Below are 19,549 nucleotides of genomic sequence, written 5' to 3' on the forward strand. Positions count from 1 at the left end.
TCCGTTCTCTACAAAAAGTGGCACAAAATCCAAGTGTTCACCAGAACTGCTTGAACTTTGATCAGGAAAGTACATCTGAAGTCCTTCAAAAGAATAACACTGCCAAACAACATCCAATACGGTGCTCCCTCCATATCGCACTTAAGTCCATGTGGATGAAATGTATATTACAGACCTATGTTTTGGAGTGAGACTTGGACCCACAACCTTCTAGGCTTAAGAGGCCATGAGTGCAAGTGAAAGAAAGTTTGGAGATGCTGGCATAGTGTCACCCAACAGCTTTTGGGGCAGCACGGTAGCATTGTGGATAGCACAATCACTTCACAGCTCCAGGGTCCCAGGTTCGATTCTGGCTTGGGTCACTGTCTGTGCGGAGTCTGCACATCCTCCGTGTGTGTGTGTGGGTTTCCTCCCACAGTCCAAAGATGTGCAGGTTAGGTGGATTGGCCGTGATAAATTGCCCTTAATGTCCAAAATTGCCTTTAGTGTTGGGTGGGGTTACTGGGTTATGGGGATAGGGTGGAGGTGTTAACCTTGGGTAGGGTGCTCTTTCCAGGAGCCGGTGCAGACACGATGGGCCGAATGGCCTCCTTCTGCACTGTAAATTCTATGAAAAACAGCCCAGGCTAACACCCTGGGGATAGGGCTCAAATCCCACCTCCACCATGGCAACTGGTGGAATTTAAATTCAATCAATAAATCTGGAATTAAAATCTATTCTCAGGAATAAAGACCACAAAACAATAATCAATTATCATTAAAACTCCATCTGGTTCACAGATGTCCTTTAGGGAAGGAAATCTGCCATTCTTATTGGTCTGGCCTACCCGACTCCAGACCCACAGCAATGTGGTTGACTCTTAGCTGCCCTCTGAAATGGGCTGAACAAACCACTCAGTTCAAGGCTCAGCCAGTGACATCCACTTCTTATGAAAGAATATATTTTTAAAAACCATACACAGGATGTATGACATCAAATAGTTCAGCACTGGCTCAACACAAGGATAGTGAGGAACACAAGGATAGTGAGGAATACAAGGGGCAGCAGTTCGAGAACCTCTGTCATCTCTGGAGCATTCCTATAACAGCACGGTGGCGCAGTGGGTTAGCACTGCTGCCTCACAGCACCCAGGTTCGATCCCGGCTCTGGGTCACTGTCCGTGTGGAGTTTGCACATTCTCCCCGTGTTTGCGTGGGTTTCGTCCCCACAGGTCAAAGATATGCAGATTAGGTGGATTGGCCACGCTAAATTGCCCCTTATTGGAAAAAATTAATTGGACACTAAAATTATATTAAAAATCTAAATCTCTGGAGCAGTTCCCAGGCAAATCCGTGCAAAAAGGGTGAGGAATAAAATTACACCAAATAAACATTTTTGTTCAGAAAGGCCAGCATTTCCAGTCCGCATGCAGTTATTAATCCCTTATTAAAAAATCCATGTGTTTTAATCAGGACATTTGTTTATTCACTGTGTACAAAATTCAGTCATCCATGCAAAATTTCAAACAGCAATGTGTAATGCTTCATAGCTTACTGTATTAGCACATGTACTAATATAACAGATTGCCAGTAAGTTATAAAATACAATATCCATAAAATTACTAAAAAAGTAAAATAAAGCTTCCAGTAATACCAACTGCTACATGGGTACTACACATAGACTTGAAACACAGGGATAGTGAGGAACAGCATTCCTTTAGGCACATTTAATGGTAATTCCTGAATAAGTGGCTGTTTTTCAAAACTGTTTCTAATTTGAGAAAATTAAAGTTTTTTTTTAAAAAATTGCTAAACTTCGACAGACTATATACAAAGATCCAGTTCATATTCCACAATAATCTGCACTTACTATTCAGTGTTATTCCCAGCAAATTTAATGTTATTTAAAAATAAAGCTTGTGAGGTCATTGTTTTCTTTAAATGTAAGAAGGCCAATTTAAAAACTGTTTGATTGCTAATTCCTTGTCGCAACTTCCACCTTTTCCTGATTACTCAGGATAGAAATGGATTGAGTTAACCTCAATAGAGCAAGGAAATCTCAGATCTGTCCCGAGTTGAGTGATCTCAGGGTAACAGCAACATTACTGCCTAGGAGGCGGGGAGAGAAAATCAAACTTCAGCTTGGATTCCTGCTCCTATTATGCACTTTTGGGCATCAGGTGAGGACATTATTGCATTTGACAGAAATTTCTGCCCAGGCTCTCTCCCGCACACACACGACTGTGTTAAATTGTACATAGTACGAGAGACAGAAAGAAGCAAAAACTAAATAAAAAGAGGGAAATAAAGCATATTTTCTCACATAATTCTACATACAAAAATCAGAAGAATAAGTTTGCCCACACAATATTAATTACACAGAGTACAATAACAAGAGAATTTTTAAAATGTGCAATATATTCTGCAGACCAGGAGGGCATCAGTTACAGTGGGTCTAGCATCAGGATTCCTCTCAAGAGCCAGTATTATTTCCGTGGGCCTCGATCACACAGGAATCATACCAAACCACTTTCCCGTCTCAAATCAGAGAACGCTGGAAAGTGGGAGACATGAAACATCCAAGTCAAAATTGGCCTACAATTTAAAACGTTACAATTTCACACATCACCAAAAGCTGATTTGAGAAGTTGAGTAATTCATCCCCACACTTGTGGAAATAGCAACTTCACAATTGGCTTACACGAAACAGTGTCTACTTAATCTGAAATCCGAATGTTAGACCTTCACATCTGCCCATGACAGGTCTCGCTGTATTGGATATTTATTTTATTGCAAATAAATGATAAGCTGCCCGCAGCTGTGGATGAAGATTATGAAATACAAACTGGAATGTTACAATCCTTACATTCTTAAATACTAACATCGCAATGCTTGGCATTCCTCACACCTCATTAGCAACACCTACAAATAAAATAATAAGTACACTACAAATAGAAACTTCTTGGTTACTTTCCAGCTCCTCAGCTCCAAGCAGCACCATGGAGTGGTCGGAGGGGGCAATTCAAGTAGCAAGCTTCTCCAATATCAATATGAAATACAGTGTGTTGACCAAGTTGTATTGCGTCTCTTGCAATCTTGGCCCCAAAAAGGCAGACCTGTGGCCGTCCCAGTCAGACAGGGGGACAATCAACTATGATCCACCCAGACAGAAAGAAAGCAAGCAAGCTTTATCTCAAATGTGGTGGGAGATTGATATGTTATGCGCTATTGGCAAAGTGGTACAAAAATCAATCTTTAACTCTGGGAAATAACCGATATTAATGCCAGCATCACACATCTGCTCTGTCTCGAGAACATTAAAACTTCTCTTGCTAAAGCAATGTCACCCAAATGATGGAGTGGGTCAAAACACTGAAAATTTAACTCTAGTGGGATGAGGCTGCTCCTTGATAATAAAAATCGCTTATTGTCACGAGTAGGCTTCAATAAAGTTACTGTGAAAAGCCCCTAGTCACCACATTCCGGCACCTGTTCAGGGAGGCCGGTACAAGAATTGAACCCGCGCTGCTGGCCTTGTTCTGCATTACAAGCCAGCTGTTTAGCCCACTGTGCTAAACTAGCCCCCCTTGCTATTGCTAGCAATAGTGGGCATTGCCCAATGAGACAAACTATGATTTGTGTTATAAGTATAATAAAACTTTAATGAGGGCTAATTTAATTAAAAAGTTAATCATGGGGCGGCATGTGGTGCAGTGATTAGCACTGGGACTGCAACGCTGAGGTCCTGGGTTCGAATCCCGGCTCTGGGTCACTGCCCGTATGGTTTGCACATTCTCCACGTGTCTGTGTGGGTTTCACCCCCACAAGCCAAAGATGTGCAGGTTAGGTGGATTGGCCAGACTCTGTCAAAAACTAGCGAGAGGGAGTGAAATTTCCCTTTCAAAATGGATACTATCTGATGTTATTAAAACTGCATTCACAGCAAATGAAGCGTCTAAAGAGGTATGTATTCCCGTGATGTCATTTAATGTGCTATTCTTCTACTTTTCTGAAGAGGAATTTCAGTTTATGATTTAAAAAGTCATTTATTATATTTTAATTTTCTTCCTTACTTATCCTGATACATGAAATTGAATTAATTTTTATTATTTATTTTTAAAAGTAAATTTAGGGTACCCAATTATTCTTTTTCCAATTAAGGGGCAATTTTTTCGTGGCCAATCCTAAACCCCATGCAGACAAGTGGAGAATGTGCAAACTCCACACTGACAGAAATAATTGAATACATGATAACATGAAAATCGGTAATACCTGCCACAATTCAATGCAAGCGTCACGGATTATGTCATGACACAGATAAATCTAACATCGTGTCCACTATCAGCACCTGCATAAGTTTTTTTTAAAAAAATCCTGAATCTAAGATAACTTGTCTTGGTGACATCTCAAGAGTGATGACCAGCCTCAAGATTTAAAATATACATCAGGAGGGGAGATACAGCTGCCCAGAGTTTTTTTTATTCAGAATATTTTGTAAAATGTTTTTTGTTTCTCTTGGAGAATTGAAATAGAGGCATTACTATTGATTACAGCATATACTCGACTTCCTGAAACACAACTGGTTGAGAGGCGTGTGCAATAGTGCATGAGCTATTTATAGTAAAACAGTATTTAGTGTAACATTAAATCACTACCGTAAAAACATGCTTTCCACAAATATTGACATTACTTCTTAAAGTTATATTTATCATTTCCTCCCCCCCCCACCCCAAACACACAGCTAGCAATTTTACTAAGAGTAGAACACTTAATATATCTCCGTTTTGGTAACTGATCAACAGTTTACCATAAGCAAATTACTGGGAACAACACTGTTCCCATTTCACACACTGAACAGGTACAAAACTTAGATACGCACACGCTCCATATCTGTATGGTGAAATGTATGCATTAGCAACACGGCCCCGAGTAGAAACATTACAAAAATACCTTATATGTAGGAGCACTTTAAGGCAGTATCAACACCACAGCTATATCATTTTTGCACACAGATGACTTGTACAGGTAACTCCAGTTAATCACCTTTCACTCCAGTGAAAGCTTCGACTCTGTGCCTTGCTTCATGTGTAACATGTGTTTGTACAGCTGTAAGCAGGATGGTGAGCAGATCTCAACAATTTACCTGTAAAGTATTTCGAACCCTTCTTTCTACCAACTTTATCGTAAATTTCCCTGAAAAAGTGGTCACAAGTCAGGAAGTGTACAGGAATACGAAATACTGCTGGAATCAAGTAATCTGAATAAAGATGTCCTACTTGGGTACATTTTTTCCTCGCAAACCAGGTCACAATGAAGTTAATCCATTGTCACTGTAGAAACCATGCTTGATTTCTCATGCTAGACCCGTAGGCATATTTTATCTTAAAACAAAAACACTGATCACATGTACAGCCATATTTTGTATTGAATGGTAGTTATTCGTAATCTTAAAATCTCACAGCAACAGAGTTAAATTGAGCTATAAACCAGAAGATTTGCAACAGGCTGGTAGCCTCATAATTACATTGCTGCCGTGCTCAGTCTGACCTTCTCACCACGTAAGGATCATCATACCCGCAGTACAATTACTATACATTACTTGCATACAGAAGCACAGACACGTTTCAGCACTCACTGTACTAAAAATCAACCCACCCCCACTCCAACCAAAATAAAGACATTGAAGAAGTACCTGCGAGAGGTGTACCAGTGTCCAGTATAGCAGTGTGACTTGTTTCTGTGACACGTGGCAAGATCCTTTGTAGCCCTGAGACAGGTCAATTAAATAGCTGCAAATCATTGCCACTGTAGGAACCCTGCAATTTACAGTAATTTCCTCCCGGAGTAAAACCCAATGAGATCTCTCCAGGGAAGGAAATTTACCGAGTTAAACTGAGCTACAAGATCACAAATCAGAACTGGTGTGAGAAACCAAGCAACATTTTTAATTCCTATTTGAACATAGTATGAAAACGGTTATAAAATCTGAAAGACTGAAGACATGACTTTATTTTTACATTCCCTGCTCCAGTTAAAACTGCCCTGAAGTGTCTTACTTTTGATGTGCTATCAAGCTTTAAGTCACCATATTACCGCACAGTGGAGCTGTATGGGGCTGTTTGGTTTAATTAGGGAAGCTCTGTCTCGGTCTCTGCCTGCGTGACTTTTCTTTGATTTCAGAAAAAGTTATTAAAAATGGGTCAATTTTTGACTAAGTTGACCAAACACAATGGCTTCCCTTCAATGTGCTCAAAAGCCTATCTGGAGTTACTGCAATAAGTTAGAAATTTAAAAATAAAAATGGGTCCACCTAGGGCAGATAATAATGAGGACAATATTAAGCTTCATAGCTCACACTATTTTACTCTCATACCAACCCAACAATGAAGCTCACTGCTGAACTTCAGTCGCTGGCCACAGTCAACGAGTGTGCAAAAACAAAGCATAAGAAAAAGATCTTCCCCAACACTAGTCTGCAAAGATCAAACTGTTCGAAAGCAAAGATCTATAAGCACAGTCCATACATGTGAGGAGGGTGGGGTGCTAGACTTTCAGTTCAACAGGGCGTTTGGTGCCACCTGGGTTCCACCCCCCCAAAGACCCACGGCCTTTGGTCTAATTGAACACAGGATCAGCAGGAGGATTGACAATGGAAGGGGGTGCCAGGCTGTAGAAGGTGGGTGCCAGCATGTTGGGGGGTGATGCACTTCTGCTGTTTGGCTTGACGATCATGTTGGGCGTGAAATCTGGGTGCCGGCGAGCGTGCTTCATCAAGTGGTCGCTGCGCATGAACCTCTTCTCACACATGGGGCACTCGAATCTCTTCTCGCCCGTGTGGGTCCGATAATGTCGAGCTAGCTCATCTGAACGTGCAAATTTCTTCAAACACTGTGGCCAGGTGCAAGGAAATGGTCGCTCCCCTGAAAGAGAAAATGGAAGAGAGGGATTGTGAGCTGAATTTAAACAAAAGCAGGGGAATGATTTGAGTGTATTCTTGTTTCAACTCATGGATGTAATTGTCCTCTTTCTTCCCCATGTTGCCACTCAGCAATTGTTGGGTGGAGTTCCAAGCTGCCTGTAGCTTTCTGAACTAAATGGGGTCAGTTTAATTTAACTCAGGGCAGGGAACCCACACGATTGGGGAACATGATTCTCACACACTGCCCAGTGTATCACGTTCTGCCAGAGTGTGGAATCAGGCAGGATGTAAAATCAGGATTGCAGCATTACAATAAATTCCCCACATGAGGAGTTAGATTAAAATCAACCCCTTCAGTGTCAGTGCACTATTTAACAAAAGTAAAATTCATGGACAATCAAATGCACAAGCTTAACAACCTGAAAAATGTGTGCTGGAGTTAGCTGATCTCAGAAGAGCAGTACACTCTCTCTTGGACAGGGAACCTTGATAGCTTTGAGCCAAGTACGCTTGATGTCATTTGCATCCTTTGGTAAGATTACTCCTAGTTATCACATTTCTCGAGTAATAACTCAACAACATGCGGGATTCTCTATGGCCCAATGCCGAAATCATTACCGGCGATCGGACGGAGTATCGATTCAGACACGGGAATTGAAGCCAGCGCCGGTTTGCAATTCTCTGCCTCCTCCAAATCAGCATCATCATGACACGCAACATACGCAGTCACAATGCCGTTGGCGCCTCATCTGCCGGCCCACCCGCAATGCTCTACCACGGACTGGCCGAGTTCCCGGCGGCATGGGACACATGTGGTCTGAGCCATCTTGCCAGCTGCGGACTGTATCCAGCGCCACCACATTTGGCTGGGACCTGTGCTGCTGGCCAGGGGGGGCGTGGTCGGCAGATCAGGTTATACGCATGGCCAGCGCTATGTTGTATGGCGTGATCAGTGTAGATCATCAGTCGTGCGCATTCTCGACGTGACCAGTGAGTGTTTCACGTGGTGTCAGTGCTAGCCCCTCACCGGTACCGGAATCAGCGAGGGGTTTGCGCTGATTTCTTAGTCGTGAACTTCCCCATGGATTCTCTGTTTCAGCCGGCACTTAGCCGCAGCAACAGAGAATCCCGCCCAAAGATTGTGTTGATGTCATAATATTGGCTCCTTCCCACATAACAGAAAACCTTGACGGACTCAAACTATTGTATCACTTTAGAAAGCACAAGATAGAGGCCAGTTACAATTACCTCTCATGTCAATGTCATCAATTACATTGTTAAAGGAAACAGGTGATGGGTATTTGAACACTTAAACCAGCATGCGACACTGAGGAACGTTGACACCGGATAAAGTCAATAAACTCGCTCAATAGGGAAAGGCTGTATCTTAGTTTTGACTTCACCAACTGGCTTGACTTCTTTTAAACATTACGCATCTTTTCCATTTAATGTGATCACAAATTGTAATGCTTTCCCTTCACTTCAGATTTTCTCCGCCACAACCTGGAATGAAGTCCCTCGGGGGGCACGCAGACTATTAATTCAGTCAATTCTGAGCCAAAGAGAAACAGAATTAAAATCAAATAATTTGAATCAAGTAATAAACACTGCAAAGTGGGAATTTAGTACTTAAAAATGATCTCCCTGAACATCCAAATTCATTAGCTGAACTCAAGTAGACTGAACCAGGAAATAGATGCAATTGTTCGTCAAGACCACAAAAGCTTCAATAAAAGCACCATCAGTCGAACGTCAGGTTTATTCACCTCCTGCCATCTGCCTACTCACAAATTAAAAGGACTGTTCACTAATCCATCACATCACCTAATCTTCAATAGAGCTCTCATTTTAAAGTAGCTGAACCTGGATTAAGGAACAGCTTGTTATGGAGTCACTGAAAACACTAAACAAAGCCAGGTTAATGATACAAGGCACATAAATTAACTTGCACTTAAAAAGTTTATGCAGCTGCTTGGGCAAGGGGTAGTATCGGGATTACAACGTACAGCAAGAGCTATCGCCCTTTCCCTGGTGTTGAATTCATCAGTCTCAACAAGAATGACTTGTAGCAGTTTTGTGCTCCTTTGTTAATCTGATAAAACTGTTTTCAAATAAATAAGTTCAGAAATCTATTTAAAACTGGATCATACCTACCCTATATATATATATAGATATACACTTTTTAAAAAAAAAAGTTGAACTTTGAGACAATTTCCTCTTCAAGAGTTGCAGCAGCACCTTTTAGTTCTTGAGCCTTTCCCAGCACATCTGTGTCTCACAGAGAGCACCTTGCCAGAATTCAACTGAGTCAGGCTTTCATTATCGAGCGAGGTCAGTTCAGTTCAGGAGGGCCTGAGCTGCAGAAGTTGTGCTGGGACCATAGTCAATCCTGTGGTTTACACCACCACAAACAGAGTGACAATTTTCTTGGTTACAGATTAGTGATGAGGTTTCCCTACGCTGACCTTCTCAGCAGAGATGGTCTGGCAACTCAAGAATAAAAATCTAATTTTCAAGTAAACGAATGCGGTAGTACAGCGGTTATCGCTGTTGCTTCACAACTCCAGGGACCCGGGTTTGATTCCGGCTGGGGTCACTTGTCTATGCGGAGTCTGCACGTTCTCCCTGTGTCTGCGTGGGTTCCTCCCACAAGTCCCGAAAGACGTGCTGTTAGGTGAATTGGACATTCTGAATTCTCCCTCTGTGTACCCGAACAGGCGCCGGAGCGTGGCGACTAGGGGATTTTCACAGTAACTTCATTGCAGCGTTAACGTAAGCCTACATGTGACACTAATAATGATTATCAGCAGCTGTTTGTTAACCTAGCAAGGAAAGCTATCCCGCAATATAAGAGAGATTCATCGCATCACAGCCCAAAGTCACACCTAAAGTTTATTACAGAATTATCATAGCTCAGTGCACTGTATTTGCAATGCTGAGATATATCTGTACTGAAAGATACTAAAATCTCTAATGAAAGCCTAATCAAGCATATTAATTTGTATGTAACCTTGTGCGAGATAGGTCCATCAAGAAAAACAAAAACATTGGGTTAATACTCTGCAAATATATAGTGGTCTTGTTGGGCAGTGTTCCTGCCTCAAGCAGAAGCTCCAGGTTAGAGTCCCACCCCACGATTCAATCACCAGGGAAATCACATTCATAACATGGCCAAGCAGGTTGATTATTAATTTGTTAATCCTTCCAACACAAGTCAATAGCAGATGGACAAGGCAGGAGACACACCTGGACAGGGCAGGAGACACACCTGGACAGGGCAGGAGACACACCTGGACAGGGCAGGAGACACACCTGGACAGGGCAGGAGACACACCTGGACAGGGCAGGAGACACACCTGGACAGGGCAGGAGACACACCTGGGCAGGGCAGGAGACACACCTGGGCAGGGCAGGAGACACACCTGGGCAGGGCAGGAGACACACCTGGGCAGGGCAGGAGACACACCTGGACAGGGCAGGAGACACACCTGGACAGGGCAGGAGACACACCTGGACAAGGCAGGAGACACACCTGGTCAAGGCAGGAGACACACCTGGTCAAGGCAGGAGACACACCTGGTCAAGGCAGGAGACACACCTGGTCAGCCATATGATCGAGGGAACGGTGGAACCTCTACCACCAACCAGAGTTCACGGGTACAACATCCGCATAAATGGACATGTTGCCCCGGTAGCACAAGTGGCTAGCACTGTGGCGTCACAGTACCAGGGTCTCAGGTTCGATTCCCCCCCAGGTCACTGTCTGTGCGGAGTCTGCACGTTCTCCCCGTGTCTGCGTGGGTTTCCTCCGGGTGCTCCAGTTTCCTCCCACAGTCCAAAGATGTTCAGGTTAGGTGGATTGGCCATGATAAATTGCCTTTAGTGACCAAAAAAGGCTAGATGGGGTTAAGGGGATAGGGTGGAGGTGAGGGCTTCAGTGGGTCAGTGCAGACTTGATGGGCCGAATGGCCTCCTTCTGCACTATAAAATCCCTGAATGAATTGTAACACCACCACTCCCTTGATGTCCCAGAGTAAAACTGCTATTATTTTTTTAAAAATTTAGAGTACCCAAATATTTTTTCCAATTAAGGGGCAATTTAGTGTAGCCAATCCACTTAACCTGCACATCTTTGGGTTGTGGGGGTGAAACCCACGCAGACACGGGGAGAATGTGCAAACTCCACACGGACAGTGACCCAGGGCCGGGATTCGAACCCGGGCCCTCAGCGCCGTAGGCAGCAATGCTAACCACTGTGCCACCCGTAAAACTGCTATTATAACACAAAGCCAAACAAACAAGGAATGTCACAGATTGCACCCTTGTTCTGCGATGAATGATCTGGGTAGTGACGTGGGCTCTACAACTAGTTTACAGTTAATCAGAGAGAAAAACAGTGAATGTTCTTCATCCCAAATCTAAATACTAACCTCCTCATGAGACGTTTGTGCATGGACACCAGCAAAGGACGTTTACAATCACCTTGGTATCAAGCTGAGTGACACTCAGTTCAGTGTCAAATGCTGAGCGCGCTTATGTCATGAAACCATACCACAATTCAGGTACCATCCACAAGAGAGGCGAGTATTAAGGGATGGGAGAAACAAAATGACGGAAGGCAGGTTACAAAAACTTCATGCAGGAGAATGGAGGGGTTTCTAATGCCAGGGTAGATACAAATAATCTAATTTCTATGATGGGGGAAACTTGACACAAGGGGGCATAATGTCAAAATTAGAACAAAGGCACTTGGGAGGGAAACAGGAAGCATTTGTCTTACACAGTAGCAGAAATTTGGTATTTATCCCCTGAGAATCTGTGGGTATTTGGGAAATAGCCTTCAAGATGGAGATAGATAAGACTTGCTGGGCACGAACATGAAGGGATATGTTGCTACAATGTAAAAGTGTGTTGGAGGTACAGGCCAACCATCTCTGACTGAGAGGCAAGGGGCTGAATGGCCTACTATAGTTCCTAATGCTCCTATGACTGGTCTTGATCCCAGTATTGCAAGTTGGGAATCAACAGATAGGCACAGTATAAAAGCACAGGAGGATGTCACAGTGGGAAAAAAGAAATACACAATGGATTGGTGGATTATTAAACCCTCAGTGAGCAGAGGGGTCCTCCTCACCTCTACCAAACATTTGTGAAGAGGGAATAATTCTCACAGCTCCAATCCAAACCCCAATTCATTTTTGCTTCAGACACAGCCGGAATTTCCTGCCTGATAACAGATGGAAGTCACCACATTGACCCACCTAAAACACCAAAACTAAAGGGGCAGAACAGCCTGGTTCTAACTGCAAACTGTTTCACACTGCATTGTCCTTTTCAACAAGTTGGAAAGCAGAGTGCACACTGCAAACTATTTATATATTTTTCTGCAAATACTCAGGAATTTGCGGCTGAAGTTATTCAAAGTGAATATTGACTGTATTTCTAATGAGAAGAGTTGTTATTCTTCCTCTCTTCCTGAAGGCATAATGGTGGGTCACACCACGGGAAACCGCCACTGAGTGTCAGCTGGCTGTTTGATCAATGGGGCCTTGAAGGCGAGCTCGATACTGCCCACTCACATACACTGCAATTGAGACTAGAGGTGCTGAAATAATTGTTGTACCTTCGTACTGAGATCAGTACGATCAAACCTGGGGCCTTCTGTGCATAACGGAATTACATTTTCACTCAATCCCCATTTACTGTAAATGAAGATTTGCCTCAAACTCTACACCTATTTTAAGGCAGCACAGTGGCGCAGTGGACAGCACTGCAGCCTCACATCACTGAGGTCCCAGGTTCCATCTTGGCTCTGGGTCACCGTCCATGTGGAGTTTGCACATTCTCCCCGTGTCTGCGTGGGTTTCACCCCCCGCAACACAAAGATGTGCAGGGTAGGTGGATTGGCCACGCTAAATTGCCCCTTAATTGGAAGAAATGAATTGGGTACTCTAAATTTTAAAAAAACTCTGCACCTATTTACCAGTTTAGCCCCCAGAGCTACAGAGAGGCAACTAGGAAATTCTACCAAAGAGCTGGATTGGTCACAATGGCCTCCAGCTGCATTGTAATCTTGTATTTTTTATCTTTAGTACGCTCGACCTAAACGGAGTTGGTGTATTTGGTGACCGCTTTTGTGCCCTCGGAGGCGTTTACTTGGCCTGTTCTCCCGGCAGCGTGAGGCGCACGGTGCCCTGGATCTCATGAGCGAAGATGGTGCAATGAAGGAGCTGCGAGGCTTCGGAGGCAATGCACTCAAAATGTTGACCATGAAGGAGTTTATGGTACACAGTTAAGATCTGTTACTATGAAATGCTTTGAGCTGCTAGTCATGAGACAGATCACTGCCAGCCTCCCAGGTGGTCTCGGTCCACTGCAGTTTGCCTACCGCGGCAACCGATCCACAGCAGACGTTATCTCTGGCCCTACAATCAACTCTCGAACATCTTGACAAGGACACCTACGTCAGACTGCTGTTCATAGACTACAGCTCCGCCTTAACCAAACTCTGCAACCTTGGACTTGACCCCTCCCTGTGCAGCTGGATCCTTGATTTTCTCACCAACAGACCGCAATCTGTCAGGATCGGCAACAACACCTCCTCCACAATAGTCCTCAACACCGGATGCCCGCAAGGATGTGTGCTCAGTCCTCTACTGTACTCCCTGTACACACAGGACTGTGTGGCAAGATTCAACTCCAATTCAATCTATAAATTTGCAGACGATACGACTGTGGTAGGTTGCATCTCAAACAACGACGAATCAGACTACAGAAGGGAGATAGATCACTTGGTTGCATGGTGTACCGAAAACAAACTCTCTCTAAATGTCGGAAAGACCAAGGAACTGATCGTCGACTTCAGGAAGTGTAGCACGACACACACTCCCGTCTGCATCAATGGCCCCGAAGTAGAGATGGTCAATAGCTTTAAGTTCCTGGGGGATCACCATCATAAATAGTCTGTCCTGGTCCACTCAGGTTGATGCAACAGTCAAGAAAGCCCAACAACATCTCTACGTCCTATGGAAGCTAAAGAAATTTGGCACGTCTGCATCGACTCTCACAAACTTCTACAGATGTGCCACAGAAAGCACCCTATTGGGCTGCATCACAGCTTGGTATGGCAACTGCTGTCCAAGATCGCAAGAAACTGCAGAGTGTGGTGAACTAAGCCCAAATCATCACACAAGCTTGCCACCCTCATATTGATTCTGTCTGCACCTCTCGCTACCTCAGGAAGACAGAGAGCATTGTCAGAGACCCCTCCCACCCAGGCATTGCCTTCTTCCAGACCCTTCCATCAGGCAGAAGGTACAGAAGTCTGAAAACCTGCACATCCAGACATAGGAACAACTTCTTCCCCACAACTACAAGACTCCTCAACGACTCTCCCTTGGACTGATCTGTTCCCTGTAAGAACACTATTCACGACACCCTATGCTGCTCGTTTGGCCTTGTTCCACACTGTAACCAATCACTATTCGTTGATGCACCACTGTCAATGTACTCTTGTCGCTTATTCTTTTGTCTACTATTGAGGTAACGTCCCTCGATCGAAGGCCCTGAGCATTCCCTTGGCCGCAGAAAAATACTTTTCACTGTACTTCGGTACATGTGACAATAAATATCACAATCTGGATGGAAGGGGGGGACCTGGTACATGCAAGTAGAGGACTCTGCTTCTGGGATTCCCTCAACTTTTTGGTGACTTCAGCCAGTAACTGCTTGTACACTCTGCAGGATCCCAGCCCTTAGCCGCCACCTCTGGCATTCTGTTCCACTTCAACCAACTCAAATAAACCCACGTTCTACTGCTTGTAAGAGGGTGAATCAGAACATGCACTTGGAATCACAGCAATAGATTGGATTGGTCTTTACCCTGTTGGTGATGTTATTCATTTGTAAATCTGTTACAAGGGGCGCAATCTTCCCAAAAAGGAACAAAGTTCCCTAGCGAGCGCGTTTAGCCGCGTGCTTCCCGGCACACGCAGTGCTGAGAAACATGTGGCTATTCAACTCTACTCATGTTGAATAAGGGACCTGAACAGGAAACGTGCGACCGAGGCTGTACACAGCCCCTTTCATTTTTACAATGGAGAGCTCTGCACGCTGGAACTGCCCATTCACGATCTCCAAGGCCCACACAAAAAAAAAACCTCCATCAGCCCAAACACAACATGAGGGGGAGCTGGCACCCAGCTTCCACAGCGCCCTCTCCCCCCCCCCCCAAAGGGGCAACCCCGGCCCAATCGGGTGTGCGCAAAAACTGCCATCTTGGCAGTGACAAACCAGTTGGCATTGCCACCGTTGCACACTGTCAGTGCCCAGGTAGCACCACCCCATCCAAAGGGCATGCAGCTGGAGGCCTCCAATCCCCTGGGAGACCCCCACAAGTGCCACCTGGTCCCCGCTTGTTGGGAGTAATACCAAGCGGCGCTTGCCCGAGGTCTCCGGGACGAAGGGATTGAATCTCAATGCCTCAGGAACCTCGGGAATCTGCACATTAGAGTGAGACTAGCTGCCTCGTTCTAATATACAGATTTGCCAAAAAGTGACTCCACCCATTGTGGGCAGGATTTACATTTCAACGTTTTACAAGATTGCACTGAATTTCGAGGCATGGTGAGCCACATGGATCCCAGGGTCTCCCGGCTTTCACGTGCCGTGAAACCGCGGCAAGCTGCTTTTCCCAGCGCAATGTGACCGGAAGATCGCACCCACGGTTTCAGTAATCATTCTCCTATCAGATTCATCTTTGGTTCATTCTAAAAGGCGGGATAGGCCCTTGACAGTAGAGTCACTATACATCGCTCAAAACGACACAGCACACAAGGGTACGGAGCAACGGGCAGGAAAATGGGATTCGAATAGGTAGGTAAACAGCAAAAAAACAACAAAAACAGCAAATGCTGGACAATCTCAGCAGGTCTGACAGTGTCTGAGCAGAGAGAGCAGAGCTAAAGTTCTGAGCTTGAATCACTACGAATGATCCAGACTGGAAATGTTGTCCCCTTTTCCCTCCAGAGATACTGAGAGTGCAGCATTTCCTATCCATGTCCCTGTATCCCCACCAACTGATTTGATGCGAGGGGGGCTAGGTGCTGGCTGACTGGGCACGATGCCCGGTGGGCGGGGAGGGCGACGCCCGGTGCCCGGCGGGCGGGGAGGGCGACGCCCGGTGCCCGGCGGGCGGGGAGGGCGACGCACGGTGCCCAGCGGGCGGGGGGACGACGCCCGGTGCCCAGAGGGCGGGGGGATGACGCCCGGTGCCCAGAGGGCGGGGGGGGATGACGCCCGGTGCCCAGACGGCGAGGGGGGGGGGGGGGGGGGGGGCGACGCCCGGTGCCCAGAGGGCGGGGGGGATGACACCCGGTGCCCAGCTCAGTCACACCCCTGGACAGGCCCCACCCCCTCTGGGGTGGGAGGGGCGCCCGGACCCCCAGTGTGTGTGGGGGGTAAAGGTCAGCCAACCCCCCCCCACCCCCCACCACCGTTATTCATTTCTAAATTGAGGAAATGCCAGCGTGGCCTTTTCTGGCCGAGAAAGGCAGGGTCCCTGTCCTGCCCGCAGGAAGCTCGCTGCTGGCGGGGAGCCTGCAACTGGAATTGCCCCCCCCCCCCCCCAAACTCAGTGTCCTGGGGGCAAGAGGGGGACAATCCTGGTGACAGAATCACCCCCCCCCCCCCCCCCCCGGGCACTGAGCGGAACCCGACAGAAATCCCGAACATCAACACCGAGTTGGGGGTGGGGAATGTGGTCACGGTACGAGGTGTGTGTGGGGTTTACCTGCTTGGGTCCTGGGGGCGGTGTTGGGGGTGATGGTATTTGGGAGTAGGGGGGTATTTTTTGGGGGTCACAATTTACCTGTGGGGGGTATTTGGGGGGAGATGGGGTATGGAGGGGCGAGAGGGGGTATCGGGGGGAGAGGGGGTATGGGGGGGGGGGGGAGAGGGGGTATGGGGGGGGTGGGAGAGGGGGTAGGGGGGGGGGGGTAGAGGGGGTATGGGGGGTGGGGTAGAGGGGGTATGGGGGGGTGGGAGAGGGGGTATGGGGGGGTGGGAGGGGGGGTATGGGGGGGTGGGAGGGGGGTATGGGGGGTGGGAGGGGGGTATGGGGGGGTGGGAGGGGGGTATGGGGGGGTGGGAGGGGGGTATGGGGGGGTGGGAGGGGGGTATGGGGGGGTGGGAGGGGGGTAGGGAGGGGGGTATGGGGGTGGGTGGGATGGAGGGGGGTATGGGGGGGTGGGAGGGGGGTTATGGGGGGGTGGGAGGGGGGTCTGGGGGGGGTGGGAGGGGGGTTATGGGGGGTGGGAGGGGGGTATGGGGGGGTGGGAGGGGGGTATGGGGGGGGTGGGAGGGGGGTATGGGGGGGGTGGGAGGGGGGTATGGGGGGGTGGGAGGGGGGTATGGGGGGTGGGAGGGGGGTTATGGGGGGGTGGGAGGGGGTTCATGGGGGGGTGGGAGGGGGGTTATGGGGGGGTGGGAGGGGGGTATGGGGGGGTGGGAGGGGGGTTATGGGGGGGGTGGGAGGGGGGTATGCGGGGGGTGGGAGGGGGATATGGGGGGGTGGGAGGGGGGGTATGGGGGGGTGGGAGGGGGGTATGGGGGGGGTGGGAGGGGGGTATGGGGGGGTGGGAGGGGGGTATGGGGGGGTGGGAGGGGGGTATGGGGGGGTGGGAGGGGGGTATGGGGGGGTGGGAGGGGGGTATGGGGGGGTGGGAGGGGGGTATGGGGGGGTGGGAGGGGGGTCTGGGGGGGTGGGAGGGGGGTATGGGGGGGTGGGAGGGGGGTATGGGGGGGTGGGAGGGGGTATGGGGGGGTGGGAGGGGGGTATGGGGGGATATGGGGGGGGTGGGAGGGGGGTATGGGGGGGGGTGGGAGGGGGTATGGGGGGGGGTGGGAGGGGGGTATGGGGGGGTATGGGGGTGGGAGGGGGGTTATGGGGGGGTGGGAGGGGGGTATGGGGGGGTGGGAGGGGGGTATGGGGGGGTGGGAGGGGGGTATGGGGGGGTGGGAGGGGGGTATGGGAGGGTGGGAGGGGGGTATGGGGGGGTGGGAGGGGGGTATGGGGGGGTGGGAGGGGGGTATGAGGGGGTGGGAGGGGGTATGGGGGGGTGGTGGGAGGGGGGTATGGGGGGATGGGAGGGGGGTATGGGGGGGATGGGAGGGGGTTATGGGGGGGATATGGGGGGGTGGGAGGGGGGTATGGGGGGGGTGGGAGGGGGGTATGGGGGGGGGGGAGGGGGGTATGGGGGGGGTGGGGGGGGGGTATGGGGGGGTGGGAGGGGGGTATGGGGGGGGGTGGGAGGGGGGTATGGGGGGGGTGGGAGGGGGGTATGGGGGTGGGTGGGAGGGGGGTATGGGGAGGGGGGTATGGGGGGGGGGTGGGAGGGGGGTATGGGGGGGGTGGGGGGGGGGTATGGGGGGGTGGGAGGGGGGTATGGGGGGGTGGGAGGGGGGTATGGGGGGGGGTGTGAGGGGGTATGGGGGGGTGGGAGGGTATGGGGGGGGAGGGGGGGTATGGGGGGGGAGGGGGGTATGGGGGGGGGAGGGGGGTATGGGGGGGGGGGAGGAGGGGGGTATGGGGGGGGGGGGGAGGGGGTATGGGGGGGGGGAGGAGGGGGGTATGGGGGGGGGGGGGAGGGGGGTATGGGGGGGGGAGGAGGGGGGTATGGGGGGGTATTTACCTGTGTGCGTTCTCCGGTGAGCTTTCAGATGCGAGGATTTGCCGTAGACTTTGCCGCAGCCGCGGAATTCACACTGATGCCGCTTGGCGGCGGCGGCGCCTCTGTCCGAGCGGCGGAACCGGCGTCTGTCCGGGGCGGGGGTGCCCGGGGCGGGGGTGCCGGGGGCGGGGGTGCCGGTCCCGGGGGTCCCGGGCCCCCCCTCAGTCAGGGTGGTGTAGCCGCTCTCGGCCGAGCTGCTGTCCGAGTTGGAGGAGACGGGGCGGGATTTCTGGAGCCGGGCGAGGATCCCGCCGCCGCCCCGCAGCGTCTCCCGAACCTCTTTGTCCTCGCTGCAACTTTCCTCATCGTCCGCCGGTGGGCGCGGGACCCGCCCCACCCCGGGCACCTCCACCCCGCCGGGCACCCCCACCGCCCCGGCCCCGGGCACCCCCACCCCGCCGGGCACGGCCCCGGGCACCCCCACCGCCCCGGGCACCCCCGCTGCCCCGGCCCCGGGCACCCCGGCCCCGCTCCACATGGACATCAGGCACTCGGCCGCGAAGTAGTCGGGAGCGGCGAAGGCGGCCATGGTGCTGGGATCTTGCTGTGCTCCCGGGCAGCGGCTTCACTGAGAGCGATCCCGCCGCCCCGCCGCTTTGTCTGGGAGGGGGCGGGGCCTGAGGGGGCGGGGGGGGCGGGGCCTGAGGGGGCGGGGGGCGCGAGAATGGGCGGGGCCGGGGGCCACGCGGGGCTGAGGGAACGGGGGGCGCGAGAATGGGCGGGGCCGGGGGCCACGCGGGGCTGAGGGAGCGGGGGGCGCGAGAATGGGCGGGGCCGGGGGCGACGCGGGGCTGAGGGAGCGGGGGGCGCGAGAATGGGCGGGGCCGGGGGGGGGCGCGAGAATGGGCGGGGCCGGGGGCCACGCGGGGCTGAGGGAGCGGGGGGCGCGAGAATGGGCGGGGCCGGGGGCCACGCGGGGCTG

At 50.1% G+C, this 19,549-nt stretch overlaps 1 protein-coding gene across 1 annotated transcript; it reads right to left on the reverse strand.

Annotated features, from left to right (window-relative positions):
* Positions 1–1,442: 1,442 nt before the first annotated feature.
* zgc:153115 (uncharacterized protein LOC768186 homolog) lies at positions 1,443–19,244 on the reverse strand. Its single transcript, XM_038776593.1, has 2 exons — positions 18,589–19,244; positions 1,443–6,899 (listed from the first exon to the last, which is right to left on the reverse strand). The coding sequence occupies exons 1-2, from the start codon at positions 19,154–19,156 to the stop codon at positions 6,595–6,597; spliced, it is 873 nt and encodes a 290-aa protein (XP_038632521.1). The 5' UTR covers positions 19,157–19,244; the 3' UTR covers positions 1,443–6,594.
* Positions 19,245–19,549: the final 305 nt, after the last annotated feature.

This window comes from Scyliorhinus canicula, chromosome 18, assembly GCF_902713615.1.
Source record: "Scyliorhinus canicula chromosome 18, sScyCan1.1, whole genome shotgun sequence".
Classification (NCBI taxonomy): domain Eukaryota; kingdom Metazoa; phylum Chordata; class Chondrichthyes; order Carcharhiniformes; family Scyliorhinidae; genus Scyliorhinus; species Scyliorhinus canicula.